Raw genomic sequence first — 24,219 nt, 5'->3', positions numbered from 1 at the left:
TGGATACTAACAGGGTCTTTTTAGCAAGCCCATTGTAAGTTCGGTCAGGTGCACAATGGGACGGCTAAGTGGTAAGAGATGGGCTTGACATATCCGGACGGACCACCCCCCGAAAAATTCCTGGGATGGACTGCTACCCTAGCCGTTCGTCAGTGCTAGAAAACTGAAAATTAAAAAGTTAAAAATAAATTAAATTATAAATTATATTAATAAGAGCAACAAAATCACAAGTTTACATATTGCATATACTGTATTATATAATTCCTTCGTTTTTCAATAACATAATGGAATAAAAAAAAAATAGTTTCTATGAAAGGATACGTAGAATCTTTTAAATACTTTACATCATTATATTTCCATCTTTTATAATTTAATTAAAAGGTATGTTGAACATAGACAATAAAAATGATGTAAGGGATTAGAAATAAAGAATATGAAAAGATCCATATAAAGACCTAATACAGTACTTTATTCAAAGTAACTTTCATTAATATCGTTAGTGTCCATGATCATCATTTATTTTAGTTAAATTATAAAAGATTGCAATATATAAATGTAAGATATTTTTAAAAAATTATATCATTTCATAGGAAATATATTATAGTGTTTTTAAAATATTCTAAACTATAATATTTAGGTAAGAAATCATAATAGTTGATTTTAAATGTTCTCAATAAACAAAGCAGTATTGACTGTTATATAAATAAATTATTCTAATTAAAAATTTTCTTCTTTAAATATAGCGTAGGACATCATAATTTAAAATCAGGCCTGTTACAAATTAGTCACGCTTGATATGCTTATGATTCATTTAAGTGTATTATTAATTCAATATTTCTTCATTCGTAATCATTAAGCATGTTATGTATCGATAGGTATATTAGAAATGTTGCTTATGCATTTCAAAAACTGATCATATTTGATATATGAAAATTTAACTGTAAATCTATCCTTGCGTTTTTGACAATGTTTAACCTAGCCATGATTATTTTTTCCCTTAAATATTCATATTTCACTTTAGATTTTTAGATTTTTACAAGGATAAATAAATATAGACGTGACCAATCAGGTTTCAATATGTTTTACTATACATGACTAATCATTTGAGAAAACGTTTACGTTTTACGTATGTATTACACGAAAATGTTTTTGTTTCGTATTAAGAGATAGCTCAATTTTTCAGAAATGTTTGTGCACAAGTCTCTTTGAACACGTTTTGAGTACTTCTGATTGAGTCATTAAGCAATAGTTGAACAGAAAAATAATATTATTAGTTTCTCTGCTAAGTTAAGACTGAAAATGATAACTGATAATTTTTCACATTGTCAGTCACATATTGTGGCTAATAACGCAAGATAAAAGTAAATAGGCATTTTTAATCTAACTGTAACGAAAACTAATTACAATAAGCAAATGTTTTTTGATGTTTTGGGCTGCTAACAATATCCAAGCTGTATAAGCATACTCTGTTGCGGAAAGATTTTCGAAACGATACGAAATGTGGCTGATGAAAACTTTGTCCTCCAGATTTAAAAAAAAAAAAAAACTGTTACGTTTACATGCGAAAACTTTCATGAAAGAATCCGGTACAAATAATCAATCAATCAAACAAACATTTATTTATGTTGTTTATTTGTATCAATCAAACAAACATTTATGTTATGGCTTTCGCCTTTACAAATTCGTAGCAACATTAATAATTAGAAACATTGTTATACATAATTGCAAAAAATAATAAATAACATAACTTAAATTAATAAAAGCTATGTTAGCATGTTTAATGAATAACAGAAAAATTTATAAATTTTATAACATTACAGGACTTAAATTATCGTCATATAAACAAAACATATTAAAGTCAATTGTCAAAAATATATCCTTTAAATGTTCAGTAAGTTCACAAGATACAAATACGTTTTCAAAAAATCAATTACATAAATTACATAGTGGACAATTAGAGTAAGCAGATATATTCATTCTACGCCCATTTAATACCATAGTATAGTCATTGAGTCGTAGTTGTATTATTAAAGATTTAATCTTGTAATTTAAGTTTGATAATAAATAATGTCGAAGTGTCCATATCCATGGGGATGATAGAGAAGTTTCAAAAAAGCTACACTTTTGCTCGATATAAAGAATATCTTGGGTCCAATATTTTAATGACTGGAAAAGTTCAGCTAAAAAAAGTTTTTTTATCGGGAAATTGAGTATAATAAGCAATTGAATAACCTAAATCAGATAATCAAAGAATTACTACCAATTACGGTAATTTCAATTCATTATAGACAATCTTTCTGGGATCAAATTCTGGTAGCTGTAAGATTTTAAACCAGTATTTAAAAATGGCGAATGCTAAACGTATAGCCAATGGCGGTCGACCCATTTCGAATCTTAAAACAGGTCCAGGCACCGAACGATTAATACGAAATATCGATCTGATAAATCTCAGTTGAGTCTTCTCTAATTTATCAACATAAAATGGACCCCAAATAGGAAACATAAATTTCAAACTTGAGCGTATCAAGTAATCAAACAATCGAAAGTATGACTTAATAGAAGACTGCTTCATTCTAACCGTGACCCTTATTAGATTAGCGAGTTGGGGTTTATATTTCAAAAACAATTTGTCTATGTGAAAAGAAAACGAACCCTCTGGAGTAAAATAAATACCCAAATATTTGTAAGACGAGACAACCTCTAACTCAGAATTAGATAAATTTATCAGCTTTTTCCAATCTGTCCCCTCTCCGAAAAACCATTTACTTTGGATTTAACCTCATTACAATGTATTACAATGATAAACAAATTTGTCATTGTAATACAAGAGTATATACAGATGTTTACCCATTAATCCTTATCCACAGGAGAATTTAGATAAACCGCGGAACGAAAATTGAACTTTGACCCCGTGGACGTTTATGCTTCTAGCAAGGGTCCAGCTGGCTGCAATTACGTATTAAAATAAATAGAAAGTTATTGGAAATATGTGAAAAATGGTTGCAAAACATAATAAAATAGATTAACATCTTAGGGTGCGTTCTTTTATTCCTCCGCGCAAGCGACATCCGTTTAAAAATTCCTGCGGAACGCGTTCCTAAATACCGGTCGGAGTGCGCGCGCGTCGAACGACAAAAACGGCCACCTGTAGCAGTAGTTTACGGTGGAAAGCAACATGGCGTCCTCTATAGCTCAGATAGTTTCGTTTCGGGGTCCATTATGTGGTTTTATGAATGAAAATTTAGAAGTTGTGAAAGCGCAAGTTAGTGTACGCGGTGATGTAAGTGTCTTTTCGAATGGTAGCCGGCATTCTAATTTTTTTTTTTTTTTTGTGGCTATTTTGAATGCTCTTTCAACAAATAATCCATTTTATGGTTACATTTTACAATTGGGACCCTTCTTTTGCCTTTTAAAGCTCATATTTTAGAATTATAGATTCCTCCATTACGATACTATCGATAGTGCGGGCGCCGCCATCTTTCTTTCTTTCACCGTCGTTCCTAAATGCTTTACAAACAGCAGCGCACTTCCGCACTCCTACAGAGCGACCGCTATTAACGAACGCACCCTTAATATAACTGAATGGCATAAAAATCTATTTAATTATTTTAATCCTCTTATTTTCAGTTCAGAATTTCTTTAGAGGATTATTAAAATCATATTTACAAAATAAAACATGGAAATTTTGAAAAAAGTTTCAAAAAACTGTTTACATAATTATGGCACTTACAATTATCGATAATAATACAGTAATCTTTCTACTGATAAATCTATTTTCTTTTGTCAAAAACATATTTCGTGTATTGTATTATTTTATAAACTGTTCTATAAAATAGATACAATACACGAATAGAATTTTATTTATTATTTTGATTTCTTCAGAATGTCGTGTGCAACAATTTTGTACAATATTTAACTTGTATGTTTTCATACTTCTGAAAATTTCACAAAAAAATTTCAGTCTAACCCAAAACCCCCTCATAGTCATCAATGTAACAAAGTTAGTGAAATCTATTATAATAAATTTATGAGAAAACATAATTTCAAAGGAAAAAGTTACCGTGTAAACATCGAATGGTTTTTAAATTAATTTATTTATTTTCATTATCTAAAATAATGTTTGACAATTTCATTGAACACGTGTCTGTCTCTATATAATGATGTAAAATATAGGCTTTTAATTAAAAAGTCTATTTGTTTAATTATTTTAATTAAAAGTAATCGTTTCTCGGTTTACTTTTCCGGCTCTGTTATACAGTATTTAAATGTTGCCGGAAAAGTTAAGCATCTCGTTGCTGGATTTTGCCATTGAGTTTGTAAGCAGCCTTTTTTTACTAAACAAAATTAACTGAACTAAACATTTACAATATATATAACTATATATAAGTGCTTATTATAGTACAGTACATTCTGGCTTGTTTTCTCATTTGTTTGCTTATTTATACATCAACATGTAATGGAATAATAAATATACATAAATGTATAAATAAATACAATATATACATAAAAAACAACTTATAGAATTGAATTATACGAATTATTCAGTAAATTCAAGTCAGCGTTATTTTTCTTGAAATTAATATTTATGTGAGGTCGCAGATCTGCGCGTAATAACAGGATATCCGAGCAGTTGTGGGTGCGTTTGGTACAGACAACTCTCCAGTTACATAAATTTTATTCCGATTTATTGTAACTTAAAAATATAGCTTACAACAACAATAATCTTCGATCTGTCGGCGAAAACTAAATCTTCAGGTTCCCTGACGTTCCTTTGGGAGTCGAAGCGTAGGCTGGTTCTCATTCTTTGGTATCGCTGGTTTTGAGCGCGATCGTTCAAACTTCGCCGGCCACGACGCATTTTCGGTGAAATTAACCTATCCAATGTCGAAATTTCTTTCGTTGCGTGACGGCCAGGTTGAATTTTTGTCGATGCGTAACGAAAATTCCCCGTTTTTGAAAAAAATCGTGGCTATTGTATCGTCCGAACAATATACAGTTTAATACCTAACCCGATTATAACGTCTTTAGTGGCGTGGCTAAAATCTGTACGTGGCACGTCCTACCTTGTCCGTGATGTCCACGTTGACCTCGACCACGTGTTCTGCGCATTTTGTTCTGCCAGTAAAAATTAACTGAGAAACTGATAAGTTACTTAATTTGTATCGGCTACGCGATATTTACAAGTGTCGAGATATAATATAAATCCAAGATCGGCACGGCTGTCCAATCGAAAGGTTAACTAAATGAAGTAAAAAGATGTCTCTCCTCGTTGAATTTAGGAGCAAAGTGAGGTCAAAGGGCAAAGGTCACGCGGTGGCGCCCTCTGCCCTACACGTCAAATTTTTATCGGTCCCACGATTTTACTGTACTAGATAATGTTAAAAAAAAACCCACTTGTAACGACATAAAACCGTTTTAACGTCATATTTGAAGTACTCCCAAATTTACAAAATTAGATTACAAATTTTATTTAATTAACATAGAAGATACTACGTGTTCAGTCCTAAGATCAGAGTTCACTTCTTAGAATGACTGCGGGTGGTACTCTCCCCACCTGACTTCGGTGGGGTGAGGTGCTTGTTTTGCCTGTTTGTAGAAGAGGGTCGCTATTTTGTATTTTATTTTGACTCGGTTCTCGGTCCCCTGACTACCTACAAGTCTGGATTTTTTTTATGCGCAAATGATTTGGGCACCTAATACTCTGTGCCAAATATCAACTCTTGACATGTACTCCTTCATACCTCTAAGCTGGTAATAAAAACGGCAGTACGATTTTATAAACAAGACATAGTCTTGTCAATAAAATTGTCAAAAGATATCATATAAATTAAAAGTGACTATATTTTTATCGTTTTTCATAACAATATCACAATATCGCGTTAACATATGTAAATACAGTATTAAATTACATTGGTGGGATTTTTCATTTTCATACATCTCTATTTTATTTAGTCTCTCATTAGGTCTCTTTATATCGGTTTAACTGTTACGTATATTTTACTTACGTTCAATTGAGTGTCAGCAACATATTCCATTATCTTTAGTATTTTTAAAGTAAGATTTTAGTTTAAAAATGAAAATAAAAAGTCCGTATTTTAACTTATGGAACGAGAACCAGGTGATTTTTGTACACTTAAGAAATAATTCTAAGTTTAAACAGAAATTCAAAAATTAGCCTAAAATAATATCCTTTATTTTAATTACTTATACATATAACATTTGGGTTTGGAAAGCCGTTTACTGCCCAACTAATAAGAATATTTTTGATTAATATTGTTTGAGCTCTATACGAAAAGTAAAAATTTCTAAAAATTACGCTTAAATATACTTTTAGAAATTAATAAATTTAATTTTTAATTACCTGTTCTGAAAATAAATGTTTTTCTTTAGATTGCTTTAACAAATAACAATAGACTTATCTTCTCTTAAAGGCTTTTGTCTCTATCTACCGAACGGGTTTAGAAATTCTTGGAGTCGCTTCTGTTCCCTTGATTAAAATACCAAATTTACAGAGAGAAGTCCTATTGGCTGGAAGTTAGACGAGTAATTATTGAACATATATGCTAACTGTATGTATAATAAATTTTAAAATAAAATATACCAAAAACTGATTCGAATCACTTATATATGATTAAATATTACTAAATATTAGATATAGAATATTTGTAGCATGTATCTTAAAATATATCCACGATTGCACTCCAATATATTTTAAAATAGCAAATATCTCGTTTCTCAGATTTAAAATGGATTGAAATAAGTATAATTTCTTGAGTTAGGGAGGAAAAATATATTATTAATGTAGCTATTCTACATATATTGCTAATGCACATTTACTTAAACTGTAATGATGTTAGAATTATATTATTCTCTCCATATGGCAGAGAACATTTTATTCGTGGGATGCTTGAGATATGTATAAATACAACCAGGACCGGCGCTACCATTTAGGCAAATTAGACAACCGCTGGGGCGCAAAATTTTAAGCTATGCTTTATTCATAGTTATATTAGATTGTGTTATATGATTTACGTATTGATTCTCTTTTTCTTATCCCACACATATTACACTATACGTTTCCCGCCCTCTTGCGGTAGAAATTTGAAAAACGTAATTATAAACACGTGTATTTACATAGGCGCAATTAACATAGTTTTAACAAATAATTTTATTTCCTGTCACTTTTGAAGATAATTTTTTTGTAGAAAATCCTTTAAAGCAGGAAAAATTTAAATAAACAGACCGTTTTCATAATGTTACTTAAAATATTCAATATTCAAAAATATACAGCTTTTGATAAATATATTCCACAAATACATGTACCGTACATAAATATAGCTAACAAATTCTAGTACAAGTTGCCCAAAGGAAAGTTAATCATCTATATTACATCTATTTTGATCATTTTTAATTAAAATATAAATAAAATTTAATTTTATAAAAAGGTATTTGTACTGATACGTTTTTATAAAAATGTATGTTTTATGTTTAAAATAAAAATATTAGTGCAAAAATTTTAAAAATCTCTTTAATGTTCATTGCAAAATAAGAAAGTACATGCAAGATTTGCTATCATCAATATAGCATGTAAAAAATTAACAAAAACGGTTAATGTTACCTATGGTAGCGAACATGGCGGCTCATCTCTGAAACAGTGGGGACACATGTTCTAACCTAACCTAACCTATTCTAATAAATTACCCCTATTCTAATAATTTGGTTGGCAATAATTCTGGTAATTTATTAGAATAGGTTAGGTTAGGTTAGGTTAAAATGTGAGTCCCCACTGTTTCAGAGAAGAGCCGCCATGTTCGCTACCATAGGTAACATTAACCACAAAAACATATTAACTTAATGGCCACATATTATTTTTTCAGCTTATGACCAATGCGTTTTGCTCATGCAGGGCTGGACTTCTTGGTAGATGCAAGCATGACGCACGTCTTATTTTTTTATTGTAAAAAAGGAAAAAACGAAATCAAGAACAAGTTTACCACAAGCTTAGAGTAACTTCAATAAATTAAAAAAAAAAAAAAAAAAAAAAGAATACGAACAAGCAATAAGGCATAGCCAGATTTTTTGGAACAAGAAAAAGATACAGGAAAACAAATCAACACAAATCTCCAGCTGATCCGAACATAATATATTGATAGAAAATTTCAGATATCATCTACTCAATGAAGAGTAATTTTCCCAGAAATGCCATGGCTATGCTGTTCTACAAATGGCATTATCAGAGACAGTGACAGACATTATTGTTTATTGGAAATAAAATATCCATCGAAACTTAGGAATGTTATTATAATTAATGAAGACAGACAAATAAAAGTGAAATCTTCGTACAGCATTAATCTATGCGATTCTTCTAACTGGGTTTTTTTTCATTCGGAAAAAAATCTATCCCTATGGTATTACTGTAAGAAGTACAGGTAACCCCCGTATAACACGGGAGTTACGTTCCAAAAAATTGCCGTGTTATACGAAACAAAGAACTAGTGCGAAAAGGGGGGTTAGATTCCAAGAATTAAAAACATGCTGTTAAATCCTTCTTTAAATCGGATTTATTATTCACAAGTCGAAAGGCAAATACAAAATTACAAATAAAAATAACAATATACTGAATATTATACTGTATAAATATAAAATAATTTATATTGTTAATTTAAATACTTGCTAGGGGCGCCTCTAGTGGTTATTTTTGGCATACATTGATAGAATCCGGTTTTTCAGCTTTATATAGTAGGCTTCTTAACGTAGTAGGTGTGAATGCTGTAAATATTAATCTTGTGTGAACCGTCTTTGAAATTGGTAGAGCGTCTACCAATTTCATTACTTGGCTTACAAAGACGGTTCACACAAGATTTATATAGTAGATTTTTTCATGGGTAAAATGCTTATTTATTATTTTACCAGAGGATTATTCATCCTATATGATGATCTCAGCATGAGTATCATCAACTAGTAACAGTTTTTATTACATTTCATGTTGTACGAGGGTTTTATTTAATTCCCGAACCATGTTAGAATGAACCCGTGCTATAAAAGCACCGTGTCTACGGGGGATGTTCCCAATTCTCGAACCGTGTTAGAGCGAATCCGTGCTATAGAAGTACCGTGTTATACGGGGGTTACCTGTATTACATCTTACCACGCTACTAATATTTCGTTTCTTTATTCCAGAGGAAAAATTTACAGAATTTGTCATGTTAAAGCTTAGTTCACACTGAGCGCGATTCGCTGGCGAAAGCGAAAAACAGAGCGAATAACACGTCAGACATGACGTCGTTTCCGGCGAATTTTACCATTTCGCGAATCGCTTCGAAGTTCGGAACTGTCGAACTTTTTCGCTAGCGAATAAATTTCGCCACCAATCAGATTCCCTCTAGTCGTCACGTGGTTCTTGTTGTTTTCACGATGGCAATACAAGCTTATTCTCGGTGTAAAGTAAATATAGAACGACTTGGTAGAAGTTTTATAAACTTCTACCAAGTCGTTTACCAACTTCGTTCGTTTACCAAGTCGTTACCAACTTCTACCAATACCATTTTTTGTTATTCATATATTTTCTTACTAAAGAGAATAAAAATTAGTATAAATAGTCCTACCTAAAAAAATTCTCTTTGTCATTCAGTCTCATCTCTCGCACCAAATTAGCATGGTAACGATGTAATTCGCGGTTTTTTAATATACTTCTCACCCAGCATCTTTTCTTTTTGAAGTATGTTTTTTACTCAACAAATAAACAAACATGGTTAACAACAAGATATCGGATGCAGCCATTTTGTTTTTCGAGATAACGTTTTTGCTTGTTTGCAAATGATTGGTTGCTTAAAATTCGCAATCCGCTTTTCGCTTTTGGTTGTAGGGTCAATTTCGCTAAACGAATAAAAATCGCTTTTCGCATTCGCTTTCGCTCAGTGTGAACTAAACTTAACTCTGCAGTCGTAACTCTGTTGTTTATAACTACAAAGTTCACTATTTTACCGGAAGAGGTCTCCATCAGTAGCGCAAAACATGCATTAAACGACGTTTAAAAGCCGAACGGCGACTAGATGTCGGCTCGCTGAACCGCAGTTTAAAATGCATTGTAAAGACAATGATCGTCTAAGTTCAGCGAATCCTTCCACGAGAAGAATAACTTATCAGGAAACACGTCAGATAAGCCGAGACGAGTGAGTAGTCACGTGACCGAATGGCATCGAGAAATGTCACGTGACATGCTTCGTACGCGTCCGCCGTCTAATGTGCCGCTCCACGACGAAAACACGTCTTAAGCAATTGCGTCTTCGGACGGTACACAATCGGTAAGTATTCCTACAATTTTTTGTTTATAGCATATTTTATATAGATCATTCCCAAAAACTTATACGTGTTTTGGAAACATCCGGGTCAAATTAGTCTAGAATCGATTAATTTTATGGAAGAAAACCTTTAAACTGCACAAGTGCTGATTGTCTATTTCTAAACGCCGTCTAAACGAACCACGACAAAACGTTGGCTATTACTTTCGTCTCGTTTCTAGGAGTTGTTCAGATTATTCGATCAGATGATTCGTGTGTGATGTCAAAAACATGGCGACTGTGTCGAAAGCATGTAGGAATTTTTCCGAAGAGGAAAAGAACGTTCTGGCTGAAATTATTAAAAAGTATCCTGTAGTCGAGGAGAAGGGGTATGATAATCGTACTCTAATGGCGAAAAAAACTGCGTGGGAGAAGATTCAAGTCGAATTCTCCTCGACATTTCCCTGTAGAGCAGCTCGTACAGTAGAACAATTGAAAGGCAAGTATGAGTGTAAAATATTCATTTAAGATTATAAGATGTTAGTTAATATTTTTAACATTAAAACAGCATATTTAATTTGAGAAAAGTTTACTAGGAAAGTATATTCTATGATCTATGTTATAGGTTGCTGGAAGCGATTAAAAATAGACGCCAAAAAAGAGGCAGATAATAACCGACATGCTGCACATATAACAGGTGGAGAACCAGCACAATTATCGTTGAAGCCTGCCACACAAGTGGTTTCATCTGTTTTGGGTGATGGTATTGAACCATTATCCAATCCAGATGATCCACCATCACCACTTATCATTAAATGTGAAAACAATACTGAATTACTTACAGCTACAAATGAATGCTCTAATTCGGGATTATTTTCACCTGTAATGATAAGTGATGCAGCTGTTAAGAAAATTATGGAAGTGGCAGATGATCCACCATCACCCAAAAGAAAGCTGTAAATAACATTCAGATAAAATAATACTAAATATTAATAATTACTTTCTAAAAAATAATTATATGTATTATATTTATAGCATTAACTCATCATTAGAAAAAGTTCAAATCCTGCTAATGGAGGGCATAAAAACAGAGAAAATGAAACAAGATACAGAAAGGAAAAAGCAAGAAGCAGAACAACTTAAAATAGAGGTGTTGAAGTTAAAAAAGTTGAAACTTCTGAAAGAACTAGGATTATCAATAAGTTAAATACATTTAATTATTATAAATATGACTACTTTTAACTAAACTTTTTAATATCATATTAATAAACAATTAGATGATGATGGAAGAATATCAAAGAAACAATACACTAAAAATTATAATCTATATTTTCATATAATGTGTAATTATTTCAGTAAGTTGTGTTGCATAAAAGAACAAAAGTGAAGCATAATATTCATACATAAAATATATATATATATACAGTTTTATCAAACAGCTATTTAGCTATTGTCTGTGATTGCAGATTCATGTTTAACATAAATCAAATTCTTTATTCACATTCTCTTTTATCCTGTATGTCAAAAAGTAAGTTATAAACAGTTTTACATGAATATCTCTTAATTATTATATACAAATATTTTATTAAAAATGCTATAAATAGCAACTGTCTAAAGAAAATTTTTTAGGTATTTAATATTAAAAAAATAAGTTATTTTAATATTTTACAATATTAAATTTTCATATTTTATATCTAAGTAATATGTTAATTAAGTCCAAGATATAGGTTTTAATCAAAATTTTTAAAATTGTAAATAAAATGAAGACATCAATTCATATTTCTAGCTCAGCTTTCTATGAATAAATTGTATAATGACTTTAAAACTGTTTTTAACCACATAAAATACATAAAATGTCAACATAAATCTGATAATTTTAAACTAAAATAACCAAATATTTGGTAGAACAAACATTAAACTAAATATATTTTCAAAAGAAATTTGAATTAAGAAATCCTAATTTAAATCTTCTTGACAAAATATGGATGAATAAAACAATTGTATAAATGTTTATTTAATTTGTTATATAGGTTATGTTAAGTAATATTTTTATTATTTAAAATGAATAAAATAAAAAGAGAATTATTTTGTCTGTGATAGGCTCATTCTTTATAAAATTGTATGGACTTGAAAAGGACCTTTTGTCATAGTGTTTCATTAACTAAAATGTTGCAGTACAATAGATCTTTAAAGGGCAGATCCTGAAATTGATTGCTGAAATTTCCTCTTCTTTTTCTTCATTTACATGATCAGTAATAAACTCTACCTCTTTAAAATCAATGGCCCAATTGTGCAAAATTTCTGTGGCTATTACTATGTTAAGCATATTTTCTAATTTAGTTTGCAAACAACTAACAATGCATGGAAATAGCTTTTTCCATACACCAAATAATCTTTCAATAATATTTGTTACTTGTGAATGAGCTTTGTTATACAGTCTTTTGGCATGATTCTGTGGTTGTAAAAATGGTGTCATTAAATATGGCACACAAGGATAGCCACTGTCACCAACTAAATATTCATTACAATAACCTTGGTGAAGTTTTTCTTTAATACTAGACTACTATTAGTAAAAATTTTACTGTCCTGTTTAACCTGGCCATCAAGCAACAATGTTTCTAATTTTCATCTTTCCATCACAGATTACCTGAAATGTACATTCATCAATTATGTAAGTTTATTAAAGTTATCAGTTTGAGATATCAAAGATATTATTTGATACTTCCTTTTCATACGTAAAAGAAATAATCAAGAATAAAACTGTTTCATAACAAGACATAACAATTTAAAATGTTAGAAAAATATATAGGCCATTGCATATTTAATAGTCATTTAAGCTGCAATAAATTAGTTACAAAAATATTTGTGGAGAACAATAAAATTGTATGTTATCGAAAGTTAACTTAAATATGTAATTTTCTTGATCTCATGATTAAGTGGAGATGATATTGTATGTAAATAATTTTCACCTGGCAGTTAATGGATTATATAATAGGAGTTTTCGATTATAAAAAAGTTGAGGGTAGAGCTTAACTTGTCAAGACACTGGATAGGAATATGAGTACAGTCTATTGCACCAATTATTCCAGGAAAGTTATCTTTGGATAGTACGGAAAAATCTTGCACAACAGACGGAAGTTCAGATTCTGTCGGAAATACAATTTCGGAATTCTTCAAATGAATTAATGACTTGGAAACACTTAGGATGCTTCTGATAACGATATGGCGATAATTAATAAAGAATACAATATATAACTTAATACAAACGTTAAACAAGACCTCATTCTTATTATAAGCGTTTCTATCATTATATCAAAAACTTTTTAAATTTATTTAATGGTAGTTTGATAGATACCTGCATACAGTAGAGACATGAACTCCGATAAGATCACCAGCTACCCTCTGGGAGTTTCCTGTGGCATAAAATCGTAATGCCGTCAACTGTTGTTCAGTATTTAATGGCAATCCTCCTCCATCTGGATCAGTGGTTCTCAACCTTTTTTATCCATGACCCCCAGTAGCGTAAAGGGGGTCTATCATGCCCCGCCAAATGGTATCCAAGGCACAAGATTTTCTGGAAAATTTCAATTGTTATTTTGATCAATTTCTACGAAATATATTTTAAATTAATAATCATTGTAACATAATTAATTATTTCGTTTCTTGATTTGTTTGATAAAATATGTTATAAATAATATTTGCAGTAAATTACTCAAATATCTCTGTATACAAAACGCTCTTTCTTTCTGAACACTATTTTTCTAAAATAGTGATATATTTTTATTTTTTTAAACGAAATGCACGTACAGGATAGTATGTCCGATTTTTCCACTGACACACATTTTCGAATCAAATCCTAGTCTTGATTTTTTTAACTAGATTTTTTTGTCTCAAATTTAAAGCCTGACCTGAGTCTGTGTCCCTATTTATCCCGAAAAACAGTATATTATTTTGTAGAAGCGTAGTTAAGCAGTGACTTCGTAATATATTATAGATATTTTAAGATAGGTACTACATTTTATTATTATTTGTATTATATTCTTATTACGAGTCAATTCTATATTATATTACTATATGTGTTTCTGGAGGGGAGAGGGCGCCAATAAAGTGTCGTGCCCCGGGCGCCAGTTATGTTCGCTACACCACTGTGGACCCCCTTTTCCTCTTAATTTTTTTTGTGGACCCCATAGACATTGCACAGGGAAAAAACCTTATATTTTTCACTAATAAAAAGAAAGGAAAACGTTTAGAAATGTCACTGTCAAGTGACATGACGCTGACGATATAAGATTCTCCTAACAAATTCCGGCTTTATAATCTCTCTTTGACCTTTGTCGATGAGATATGTCATATACGTATTCAATATTTTAAATAATTTATATTTTAACCCTTATGCAAGAAATGAGTAATAAAGAAATTGACAATATATATACTGTAGAAATTAATTCTCAGTAAAACAATTGTTCTGAAGTAGAATTACCTTATAGACCACTAAAACATCACCGTGAACCCCGAATTCGTTTTTTTTTTTTTTTTTCTGTGGATCCCTGTTGAGAACCACTGATCCAATACGATTTAAAATACGAACAAATCCAGATTTAGAAAATTTGTACCGAATTCGAAATTCGTCTTTGGAATAGGTTTCTACAGGATTATTCCGATCTCGTATTACCCTCTCTCTCTCTCTCTTCGTAATTGTCGAGATGAATAATTTTCTTGATTCTTCCCGTTTACAATATTTTTTAAATGAACAATATCCATTATAATCCTGTATAAATTTTGCAACCAACAAATCAACATGGTGACTTCTACTTAAGTTAAAGTGACCAGATATGTTAGGTTGAAATGCAGGACGCTTGTGTGTTGTGGGAGATAAAAATGGGGTGGACCTCGGACATACATATATATAATAATAATAACTAATTCATTAATAAATAATTTAGTAGAAAAATATATATATACATAAATGCATAAATAAACTTAAAAATAATTATAGAAAAAAATTTTTTTTTCACAACTTGATGGCGCTGTTTGTATATCTGTCATGGTATGCCTAGAACGGCCACTAGGAGCGCTCCTAGATATTATTTAAATTAATAATAAATTCAGTATAATATTATTGCAATAGGAATTTATTATTGAATTATTGATATGAATTTATTATTTATACCACGGAATGACACCGTTGCTGCTAGAACGCCCACTACGGGGCGTCCTGGGCTACTAGTAGTAAAAGAAAACGACAACTTTGTGCTCTTGACAACTTGCGAACATGTTGAAAATGTTACATGACCAAATGCGGGACACTTTCCGGGACGGTGTTCAATGCGGGACTAACAACCCAAATGCGGGACGTCTGGTCACCTTAACTTAAGTAAAGCGGTGTCTAAACCTGCTATCAAAGGAGTCTTCAAATAATCGCTGTTTAAACTGTGGAAAGCGAGAAACGCCCTCTCTGCAATGAAATTTTCCTAAATCGTCGGCGTCTAAACGTTGTCTCTCTGCAATCGGCCCTATAAGAAATGACACTGATAATTTTCATAATGCAAAAAGATGAGTGAATAGATTAAATTTAAGTTCTGATATAGAAACATCGGAAGTTATCAAATAGGGCCATTTGTTTAATTTTATAATATACTTCTACAGATCGTTTCACGTATGTTGAGTCGGGCGGTGAGCAGTACTTCGTTGGAGGTCAACGAAGTACTGCGGCTCTGAAAGTTTTAAAAACTTTCAGAGCCGCAACCAAGTAAGTTCGAAAGCTTTCCTTTTTTTTGGTAACACACAGAGAACTTAATGAGCACTTTGTTAAATATTCAAATAATCTGCCTTTTCACCAAATACATAAACTGATTCCTTCTATTGTGCACTTTTACAGCCTGGCCAAGATCGTGAAACAAGTTGTATGTCATTTGAAGTCAGTCATTAGCATTAAAAAATGTTTTATTATAATATTGTATATTATTGTAATCTTAATATTATTTTAATAATGGAATGTGAAGTTCAAGATATTTAAATCAAATATTTTATATTGTATTATTTGTACTGACTTAAATTTATAGAAATTATGTCAAACAAATACTGTTTTTTGGATATTTATTTCAAATCTTTAGAAATTAAAATATATCGACCATAATTATTTTATTTTAAAAATTGTCAATTTTATCTCCCAAGTTTTCGGTATTTTTAAATTTAAGCCATATAGTACGTATATAGAAAAATATATTCCTGTAAATGGAAAGTAATTCTTTGAATTTTCTTCAACTTAAGTCACAAGATATACTAGATAAGTTATTACTGTGTGGCATTGCTTATTTGGAAAATGATCTTATCTTTCAATTCCTTAAATAATTTAAATAAAGCTAATAAATGTAAAATTGGTTATACTGAAAAAAATGATCATTAATAATTTTTATAATATCTTGTAATGTTTGCATGGACAAACGGAAAGCTACTGCGGAGTGCGACCCATCAGTGGCCAAGTGCTTTCGTTCCCTGAACACTGGGAGTTCGGTCGTGGGTTCGCGCCTCGCCAAGGCTGGGCTTGCAACGTGACGTTTTCCGGGTTTTCTCCACGTCTGTAGTGCCTGAATAGAGGTCAATTACCCTTTAAAAGACCTCCCGAAAAGCATCTCCCAAGTGTTACGTTGCCATAATTTAATAAAAACAAAAACAATGCTGCGGTCTGCTGGCGCTGCATACCCCAGTAGCTCAAGTCTGACAGATCATAACCAACCAACTAAACCGGAGAAGTTACTGCGTGGTGACACGTGATAAAATCACACTTAATCAGAAAATCACATTGATGTAAATGGTGTTTAGACTCTTCGCAATAACATAAGAACTATTTTTTTAACTTTTCAAGAGACAAACTTATTTATTTTTTTTTTATAAATTAGTTAGTTATTTAATGCAAAATATTTATTAAAAAGTTTCTTCAATGGTGGGTTTTAGTACAATAATATTGGATTTAATGCTTAGTCTTAAATAAAATTATAATAACAAATAATTACAGTGTAATTTGAATTTAAAAAATTTCTAATATTAGTCGAACTTTTTTATTGTTTTTTTTAAATGTAGTGAACTTGAAAATTTTCAACGAATTGACCATTACGACGAAGGCAAACGTCGAAAGAAGCTCTTCTTTGTTGATCATTCTTTATCAGTAAACGGCTAGAATTTGTTCTGAAAATATATTTTTTTAAATATTTATTATTTATATTAACAAAATTTAATATTTTCAACGCGTAATCCGAAAACAGAAACTTGGGTGTTAATTTAAATGATAGTTAAATCTATCGTTTAAAATACAAAGAGATATAAGCAAGCAATTATTTATTGTGACATCGTCACAATGCCGGGCTGCAATTTTTAATCATATTTTTAATTTATTTAATTTAAACTATATGCTCTCCACTTCAAACTAATACTGTGTCTTGCTCCTGTACATCATACTTTTCCGTTAGCAATAGAGTCGTGCCGGTCATCTATCTAACTCTTTTCAAGGAAAAGTTTTGAATTGAAATAACAACTTCTGGTTTGCATCGGAAGTTTATATATACAGTAGTTAAATACTATAAATATAGGAAAACAGAAACAAACCAATTGTCTAATCATCAAGACAAAACGTAAAATGTATTTTGTGAGATTTTCTTTGCTGGCTGCATCACACAACCAGTGACTCCACCCGAAACACATATAGGAGCGGAGCCAATCATCACCATTCCGGTTGGAATTTTCGCGGATCAAAACGTGCAATGTTTATCCTATTCATCCGGTAACGGAATATGGTATTGGCGTCCATCATGTATAGTTCTGCGTCGAAAAAATCAGCACTAGAGAGAGGATGACTGCCACTTGTGCTGTCATCTATTTTCGTTTCAGCCTTGGATTTGTCGCTTTCTTCTATTCTTTTGCAGCCTTTTGAATAGAACATGATGGTTTAGGCTGCGCACGCGTCTTAGCGTGCGACTATGCAGACGTGAATCTAGTTGCGAGCGATATAGTTCTCGCAAAGGAAAACCGTGCACAAACGAGAAGCGAGAAATCTCGCTGGAGAGAGAGAATTTCTGGCTCTCGCAAATATTTGACAGGGTTTGATATTTATCGCGTCTCGCTGAATACTGCGCATGCGCTTTAGCTCGAGTAAAAGATGGCTTCTATCTTTCATCTACTGTATATATAAACAGATTTTTGTTTTTTTTTGAAACCATAGATACACATAAAGTCATATAAATTCTTAGTACTTGAGTGCTTGTTGTTCTCTTAATTGGTTGTATGTTCTTTGGAACTAAGCATAAAATTGCTATTATGAATTTATCACACAAGAACACTCCTTTTGATGGAAAAAGTGGATTTTTATTTTCTATTTTTAAAAAAGGATATGCATTTCGGGCCATATTCCCCTCTTCAGTTTTTATTATGTATTATGTTAAAACTATATAAGAAGTTAACTTTATATAAGAATATAAGAAATCCATTTTTTCTATTAAGAGGAGTGTTCCTGTGTGATAAGTTCTCAATAGCAATTTTATGCTTGGTTTCAAAGAGCATACAGTCATATAAATTCTGTTTACTTGTAGTGTACTTAACAAGAGCGAGAAACGTCGTCACCTCTCATCGCCACATATTCTCGCTCTCTCGCACATAGCTTGGCAAATTCGCTCGCTGCGTCTGCATAGTCGCACCCTTATTGTCGTGGAAATCTCTCAGCTTCTGTCGATGCGGTGACCTCGACAGCACTACTGTTTCACTGTCTTTCCGTTTCCTTGAAGTAGTTGGTGTCATTGCGGAAACTGGTCTAATGTCCTTCGGCACAACCGACGTTCGAACTGGACTGTTGTGCACCGCTGTCGCTTCTTGCTTCTCTGCCAAGTACGCAGCTGCCGATGTCACTGGAGCTTTTCTCCACGTCCAGCACGAAATCTTGTTCTGTGAAAATGTGATCATAGAAAGGATAGATTTCTGTCTCCTTAAATTCATTGACGGCATTAGACATAGTCACTGTCCTCTGGTACGCGTTCCCTACAAGTAGCTGAATGATCACTACCCTCGTGACAACTGCCGTCGCTCCACTTACTGATTTTAAAAGATTTTCAGCGGCTTCGTGAGCGTCCAAGGGTTCTAACGACGCGCAAGGCCAATTGTTTTTCTTCCATTGACACAGCGTAATGCTCCCAGATGCAGTCTTCCGCCCGCCAGTCACTACCGTAATATAAGTCGATCGTATATTCTAGATACGGGTAATGATTCGAGAAATGGAAGCATCTGAAATATTCTATAAGAGTGGTTTCAAGATAAAAATTTTAGTGCTGGTTGTGGGGATCAAACCGCGTTCTGGCATACGCTCTGCTACCGCCTGTGCCACAGGAGTACGTTTGCAAGTTTTCTCATAGACGATATTAGAGAATGCGCAACGGATGGAATTTGGAAGACCGTTTCCTCGTCTTTGACTCTCAATATTGTCAGTTTGCCTGTGAATAGATGTCAATGTAATACATCGTCAGATATTACGTTTCATCATCTTCCACATCAGATTATCGACGATGTTATAGCATGCGTGTTTGCTGTTTCGTAACTCGTGCTGTTTGATTACGATGGGCATTTTACGAAATGTATCGCTATTTTTTTTTAATAATATAAATCGGATCACATAATTAAAATAAACGAATAATATATACTACGTATAACATATTTATAAAGAAATAAACGAGAAGCTATATAAATAAATTTAAAAATCTAAGTTAAATGTTAAGTAATTTTTAGTTTTATTCCCATATAATACTATATCCTCGTACATTTTATTAAATCTTAAATGGGTTTACCAGGGCCAGGCGAGAAGTTTGTCTCTGCTGTTAAAATTCATTGCTGGCGGAACAATGGTTACATTGCTTGGTAAAGTGTTCAATGAGTAAGAAAACTTTCTCATTGTTTTAAGTGGATATAAAAAGTAAGGTGTACCTGTTGTGTGCAGTGTACTTGTTTCTACTCCTAAATTTTGTAGTATGGTATAAGATAAGAATATATATCTTGAGAGGGGGACAATTTACGTGTATAGAAATATTGGAAGATGTGTTTCATCTTCCTCATAGATTGATGCCTGTGTACATAAAAATGACTCATTAGAATTGCTACAGTAAAATATTTGTTATTTATTATAGCCAAAGTAAATCACTATCATCCAAAGTGAGATGCAACGGTTCATTGGATGATTGAAAGTTTCTTTAAATCTTTACAGGTAGAAACTGGTAAAGAATGTAAATTTGTAGTTTGGTTTCTTTATACAGATATACTATAACATGTAGTATATTTATATTTATATTTAGAGATATTTACAGACTTTATTAAGATAGTCTATACTCAAGTTTTTCTGTCGAAAATTAAGTAAAATATGTCGAATTAATTGTCCTTCATTGAGAATTTTAGAATAAAATCTGAGCTAGATTCTATTTATTATTATTATGAACTAATTTATAGCCATTTTCATTTAAAGAGTTAAAAAAAATTACCTGTTACAATTCGGGAAAGAGGCAGAAGATTCCATTGTGGGTATACTTTGATCCAAGATTTTAATAGTCCAATGATTTTCTTTCCATTCTTGATATACGCTAAGGTGACTTCTGATAATACAATACAAACTTTATTATATTAATTTACAATATGAAATAAGCTTCTGTTAAGGGAGAAACATATTTATTGAATTTCTATTGATGTTTTAAATAATAAGGATCATAGAAAATCAGCACTTAAAAATCACAGGCAAAATTTTAAATTATTTTTAGTTTGAAACAGAAATAATTAATTTATAGTATATTAGCATGTTTAAATTACTGTAATAAATTTATAATACTAACTTGACAGTCAAAACAACATGAAACGTAAATGCAAACATTAAGAAACAGCAAAATGTTGAAATGACTACAGCTTCCACCCAAAGTTTTCGTTGGATATTTTCAATAATCAGCTTCAGACAAAGAATTAAACTCAGAAATGCCATTGGAGACAAAATGCATATTACAAAGGCATCTACTTTCAAATTTGTTGTTTCTTCTACATTTTCCGAGTTCTTCCACCAATCAGAAAAGTTCTGTGTACAGATATTAATAAGAACTTTAAAAAGTATAATTAAGTATTACATCAAATATAGAATAAAATTTGAAATTTTACTTTCGGTGTCCGAATAATATTAAAATTCTTACGACACAATTCGCAAGTATCGATTTTTCCAGTTTCCAGCCATTTTTCTAAACATTTGCGATGAACCAAACCAACGGAACCTAAGTTATGAAAATTGAAACATTTAACGATTTCTTTTAACTGTTTTGTTGTTCTCTTAATAATAATAATAATAATAATAATAAATGATTTTATCAGTGGCGTCTCTAGGATTTTGAGAATATCGGTACTATTTAATGTAGAATCGGAGAGACCAAGACACATGCCCTCTCTTTTTTTTTTTTACGTTATTCAATTACCTTTAGAATTATTTTAGTTAACTAATATTATCTAACTGAAGTCTTGCGAGATGCATTATTATATTTATTTTTATTTTAAAATAACAAAACCGATTACTTTGGTATCAAGGTGGTGGTACAGCACCATGAACATCCCATGGATTTCAGGGATATATCCAGTGTAAAAATGCTGCATACTCAAGTCTGTTTACGTTCGAGGATTTTTAAATGCAATTTTATTTTTGCATGATTTCTTGAAAGAGATGGCAAACATAAACAATTTATTTTGTATTCGGATGCATCCATGAAGCTTTCTGAAATGAGTGCGTTATTTGCACACTCAGACATTATGAGAATCTGGCATGCTACACAATGGAAAATATATCTGAAGAAATAAGAATAAGAAAGAGGAAAGAAAAATGAACAGGAGAAAAGAGAGAAACAATGTATTCCAAACAATTATTCCAAGTGCACTCACTTGGAATATAATCATTGTTTTTCTCTAATAGGGTTATCATTTCAGTCTTTATTTTGAACCTAGGAAAGGAGCAATGGATTTTCTTTTTATTTCACTGTAATTATTTTAATTTTTCTTCTATATTAAATTATAAACAAATGCAGAAATGAATTAAAATATTTCTTTATTTTATTACCGTTAATTTTTTAAAGATGTACTGGGCCTATGGGGTAATAACCAATTCACGGAAATTTCATATTCGCGAAGGTTGAGTGTACATAATATTTTATGCTAAAAAAGACGTTTTAGCAAATTACCTCTACAGTGACAGAGAGAAATCAGAGGTTCTTCGTTAGAGAAACAAATCCTACATTTACGAACATCGCTGTTTCGAGGAGAAGTAAACTTGATAGTCGTCACTAAAGCTCCTATTATACTATCAATAGAATTTATATACTTTCGGCTATCATTCATATTTCCTTTGGACTGATCGCTAGTTTCAGGTAAAATATTATTATTTTCGATCATATCAGTAAGATTAGTCGTCAATATAAATATAATAGTATTTGTAACAAGCAGTCTAATTATTGTTAGAAAAAATAATAATAAATTATGAAATTTAATTATTAAAAAAATATAAATTAATAATAATAATAATAAATGGTCGCTAAAAATGTATTTTAAAATAAAAATTTATTTATTTAAAAACTTTTTAAATATGTTTAATTTTTAATCATAGGAATTGGAGATATAATATAATCTTTATTCCAGTTTTTCCAAGTACATAAAAAATAGAAGAAAGTAATTCGAAATCATTTTAGGTAGAAAAAGATGTTTTTTAATCATATTCTTAAATACCTCTAAAATATTTTAGTTCAGTTTATTAGATAATCGCTTGATAAAGTGTCTTTTTTACTGCTACTTTCCTTCTTTTATAATTATTGTAGATACTAAAGTCTTTCTTCTTCGTAGATACTAAAGTCTAGTTTCCATTTACAAAAAACAAAGCAGAAAACTAATAAAAATTAGTTGTTTTCCCATCGGTTCTGTTTTTCAGAAATATAGAACAACGATCAGAATGTCTCATTTGTGAAAAAATAAATTCGAATAATATCTATTGGTGCGATTGGAATGATGAACGATATCTTTATGGTCGATAACAAATTGTTCACTGGCCGTATATATCAAATACTCAATTCCTTTCTCTTTGTTCACATTTTTGAATTATCGATGGATTTTTTCCCGTTTTTGACTCCGATTCGTGGGCACTTCTAATCATTCTATCATGAGTTTGATCAAGCCTACAATAGAAGCCTTAACCGCTTCGGCCATCCAGCCGTCAGTTAGTATGTATCAAAATAAAAATTTCCACAATATAAAAGTATGCACAGTAAGTCGCTCTTAGGCGCATAGATGCTGTTCATTTTCAATGTAAACATTAATAGAAACAGCCATAAAAAATTAAAGATAATCGTTTTTTATAAATTTCAATCGTGATACACTAATAAACATACTAATTTGTAAACTATTTTACAAGTTACCGACAAAGCAATCAATATAGGTCATATTAATCCAATAAATATTGCAAATTTAATAAATAATGGCATTCAAGAATGAGCAATCGAATCTTTTCGAATCTGGAAAAATTAATTTTGTGTTACGAATAATTAGTGTGCTCTTAATTTACAATAGAAAAAACTTTCATTTATCGCATGTAAAAGTTGTACTTCTTTTGTTAGCCATTTCTACAAAGATTTTATAAATTAATTATTATTCCTACTCGCAGCATTGCTTTTTCTATATTCTCGTAGTGAATATCGTCTTTTTTCTGTGTTCGAGCTTGCATTTTGTTTACACGCGTTTTTCCCACAACGACATGGACATTATTGAATTTTAATTTTTGCCATTTGGACATACCTTTCTTCCTAGTTTTTCCATTTTTTTCCTTTTTTTTTTTGACATTCAAACTGCACAATGTCACATCGGTAGTGTTTTCCATTAAAAATTTCTTTCTATTGAAGATATTAGG

The 24,219-nt window shown here is 31.3% G+C and overlaps 2 protein-coding genes across 4 annotated transcripts; one reads left to right on the top strand and one right to left on the bottom strand.

Moving 5' to 3' along the window:
* Window positions 1-10,055: 10,055 nt before the first annotated feature.
* Window positions 10,056-11,906, top strand: LOC136972661 (myb/SANT-like DNA-binding domain-containing protein 3). The gene is made up of 4 exons (XM_067267262.1): window positions 10,056-10,304; window positions 10,523-10,779; window positions 10,906-11,236; window positions 11,316-11,906. The coding sequence occupies exons 2-4, from the start codon at window positions 10,572-10,574 to the stop codon at window positions 11,485-11,487; spliced, it is 711 nt and encodes a 236-aa protein (XP_067123363.1). The 5' UTR covers window positions 10,056-10,304; window positions 10,523-10,571; the 3' UTR covers window positions 11,488-11,906.
* A 5,326-nt stretch (window positions 11,907-17,232) lies between these two features.
* Window positions 17,233-22,783, bottom strand: LOC136972642 (E3 ubiquitin-protein ligase MARCHF3-like). 3 transcript variants are annotated; one of them, XM_067267243.1, is made up of 6 exons: window positions 22,508-22,783; window positions 21,447-21,556; window positions 21,310-21,366; window positions 21,134-21,243; window positions 20,789-20,899; window positions 17,233-17,465 (listed from the first exon to the last, which is right to left on the bottom strand). In XM_067267243.1, the coding sequence occupies exons 1-6, from the start codon at window positions 22,716-22,718 to the stop codon at window positions 17,351-17,353; spliced, it is 714 nt and encodes a 237-aa protein (XP_067123344.1). In that variant the 5' UTR covers window positions 22,719-22,783; the 3' UTR covers window positions 17,233-17,350. The 3 variants fall into 3 exon arrangements, with proteins under 3 accessions (XP_067123344.1, XP_067123342.1, XP_067123343.1); XM_067267241.1 differs by having other exon boundaries at window positions 21,134-21,366; XM_067267242.1 differs by having other exon boundaries at window positions 21,134-21,389; window positions 21,479-21,556.
* Window positions 22,784-24,219: the final 1,436 nt, after the last annotated feature.

Source organism: Centruroides vittatus, unplaced genomic scaffold, assembly GCF_030686945.1.
Source record: "Centruroides vittatus isolate TY-2023 unplaced genomic scaffold, ASM3068694v2 contig_299, whole genome shotgun sequence".
Taxonomy (NCBI): Eukaryota; Metazoa; Arthropoda; class Arachnida; order Scorpiones; family Buthidae; genus Centruroides; species Centruroides vittatus.
The sequence above is the reverse complement of the archived record's forward strand: the minus strand, read 5'-3'. Positions and strand labels throughout refer to the sequence as shown.

Coding starts and splice junctions, on each gene's coding strand:
- LOC136972642 (XM_067267241.1), bottom strand. CDS start 22,718: ATGATCGAAAATAATAATATTTTACCTGAAACTAGCGATCAGTCCAAA. Junction 20,900..21,133: donor CATGTTGTTTTGACTGTCAA/GTTAGTATTATA, acceptor TTGTATTATCAG/AAGTCACCTTAGCGTATATC. Junction 17,466..20,788: donor TCTTTCCCGAATTGTAACAG/GTAATTTTTTTT, acceptor ATATATTTTCAG/AACAAATTCTAGCCGTTTAC.
- LOC136972661 (XM_067267262.1), top strand. CDS start 10,572: ATGGCGACTGTGTCGAAAGCATGTAGGAATTTTTCCGAAGAGGAAAAG. Junction 10,780..10,905: donor TACAGTAGAACAATTGAAAG/GCAAGTATGAGT, acceptor TCTATGTTATAG/GTTGCTGGAAGCGATTAAAA. Junction 11,237..11,315: donor CCATCACCCAAAAGAAAGCT/GTAAATAACATT, acceptor TTATATTTATAG/CATTAACTCATCATTAGAAA.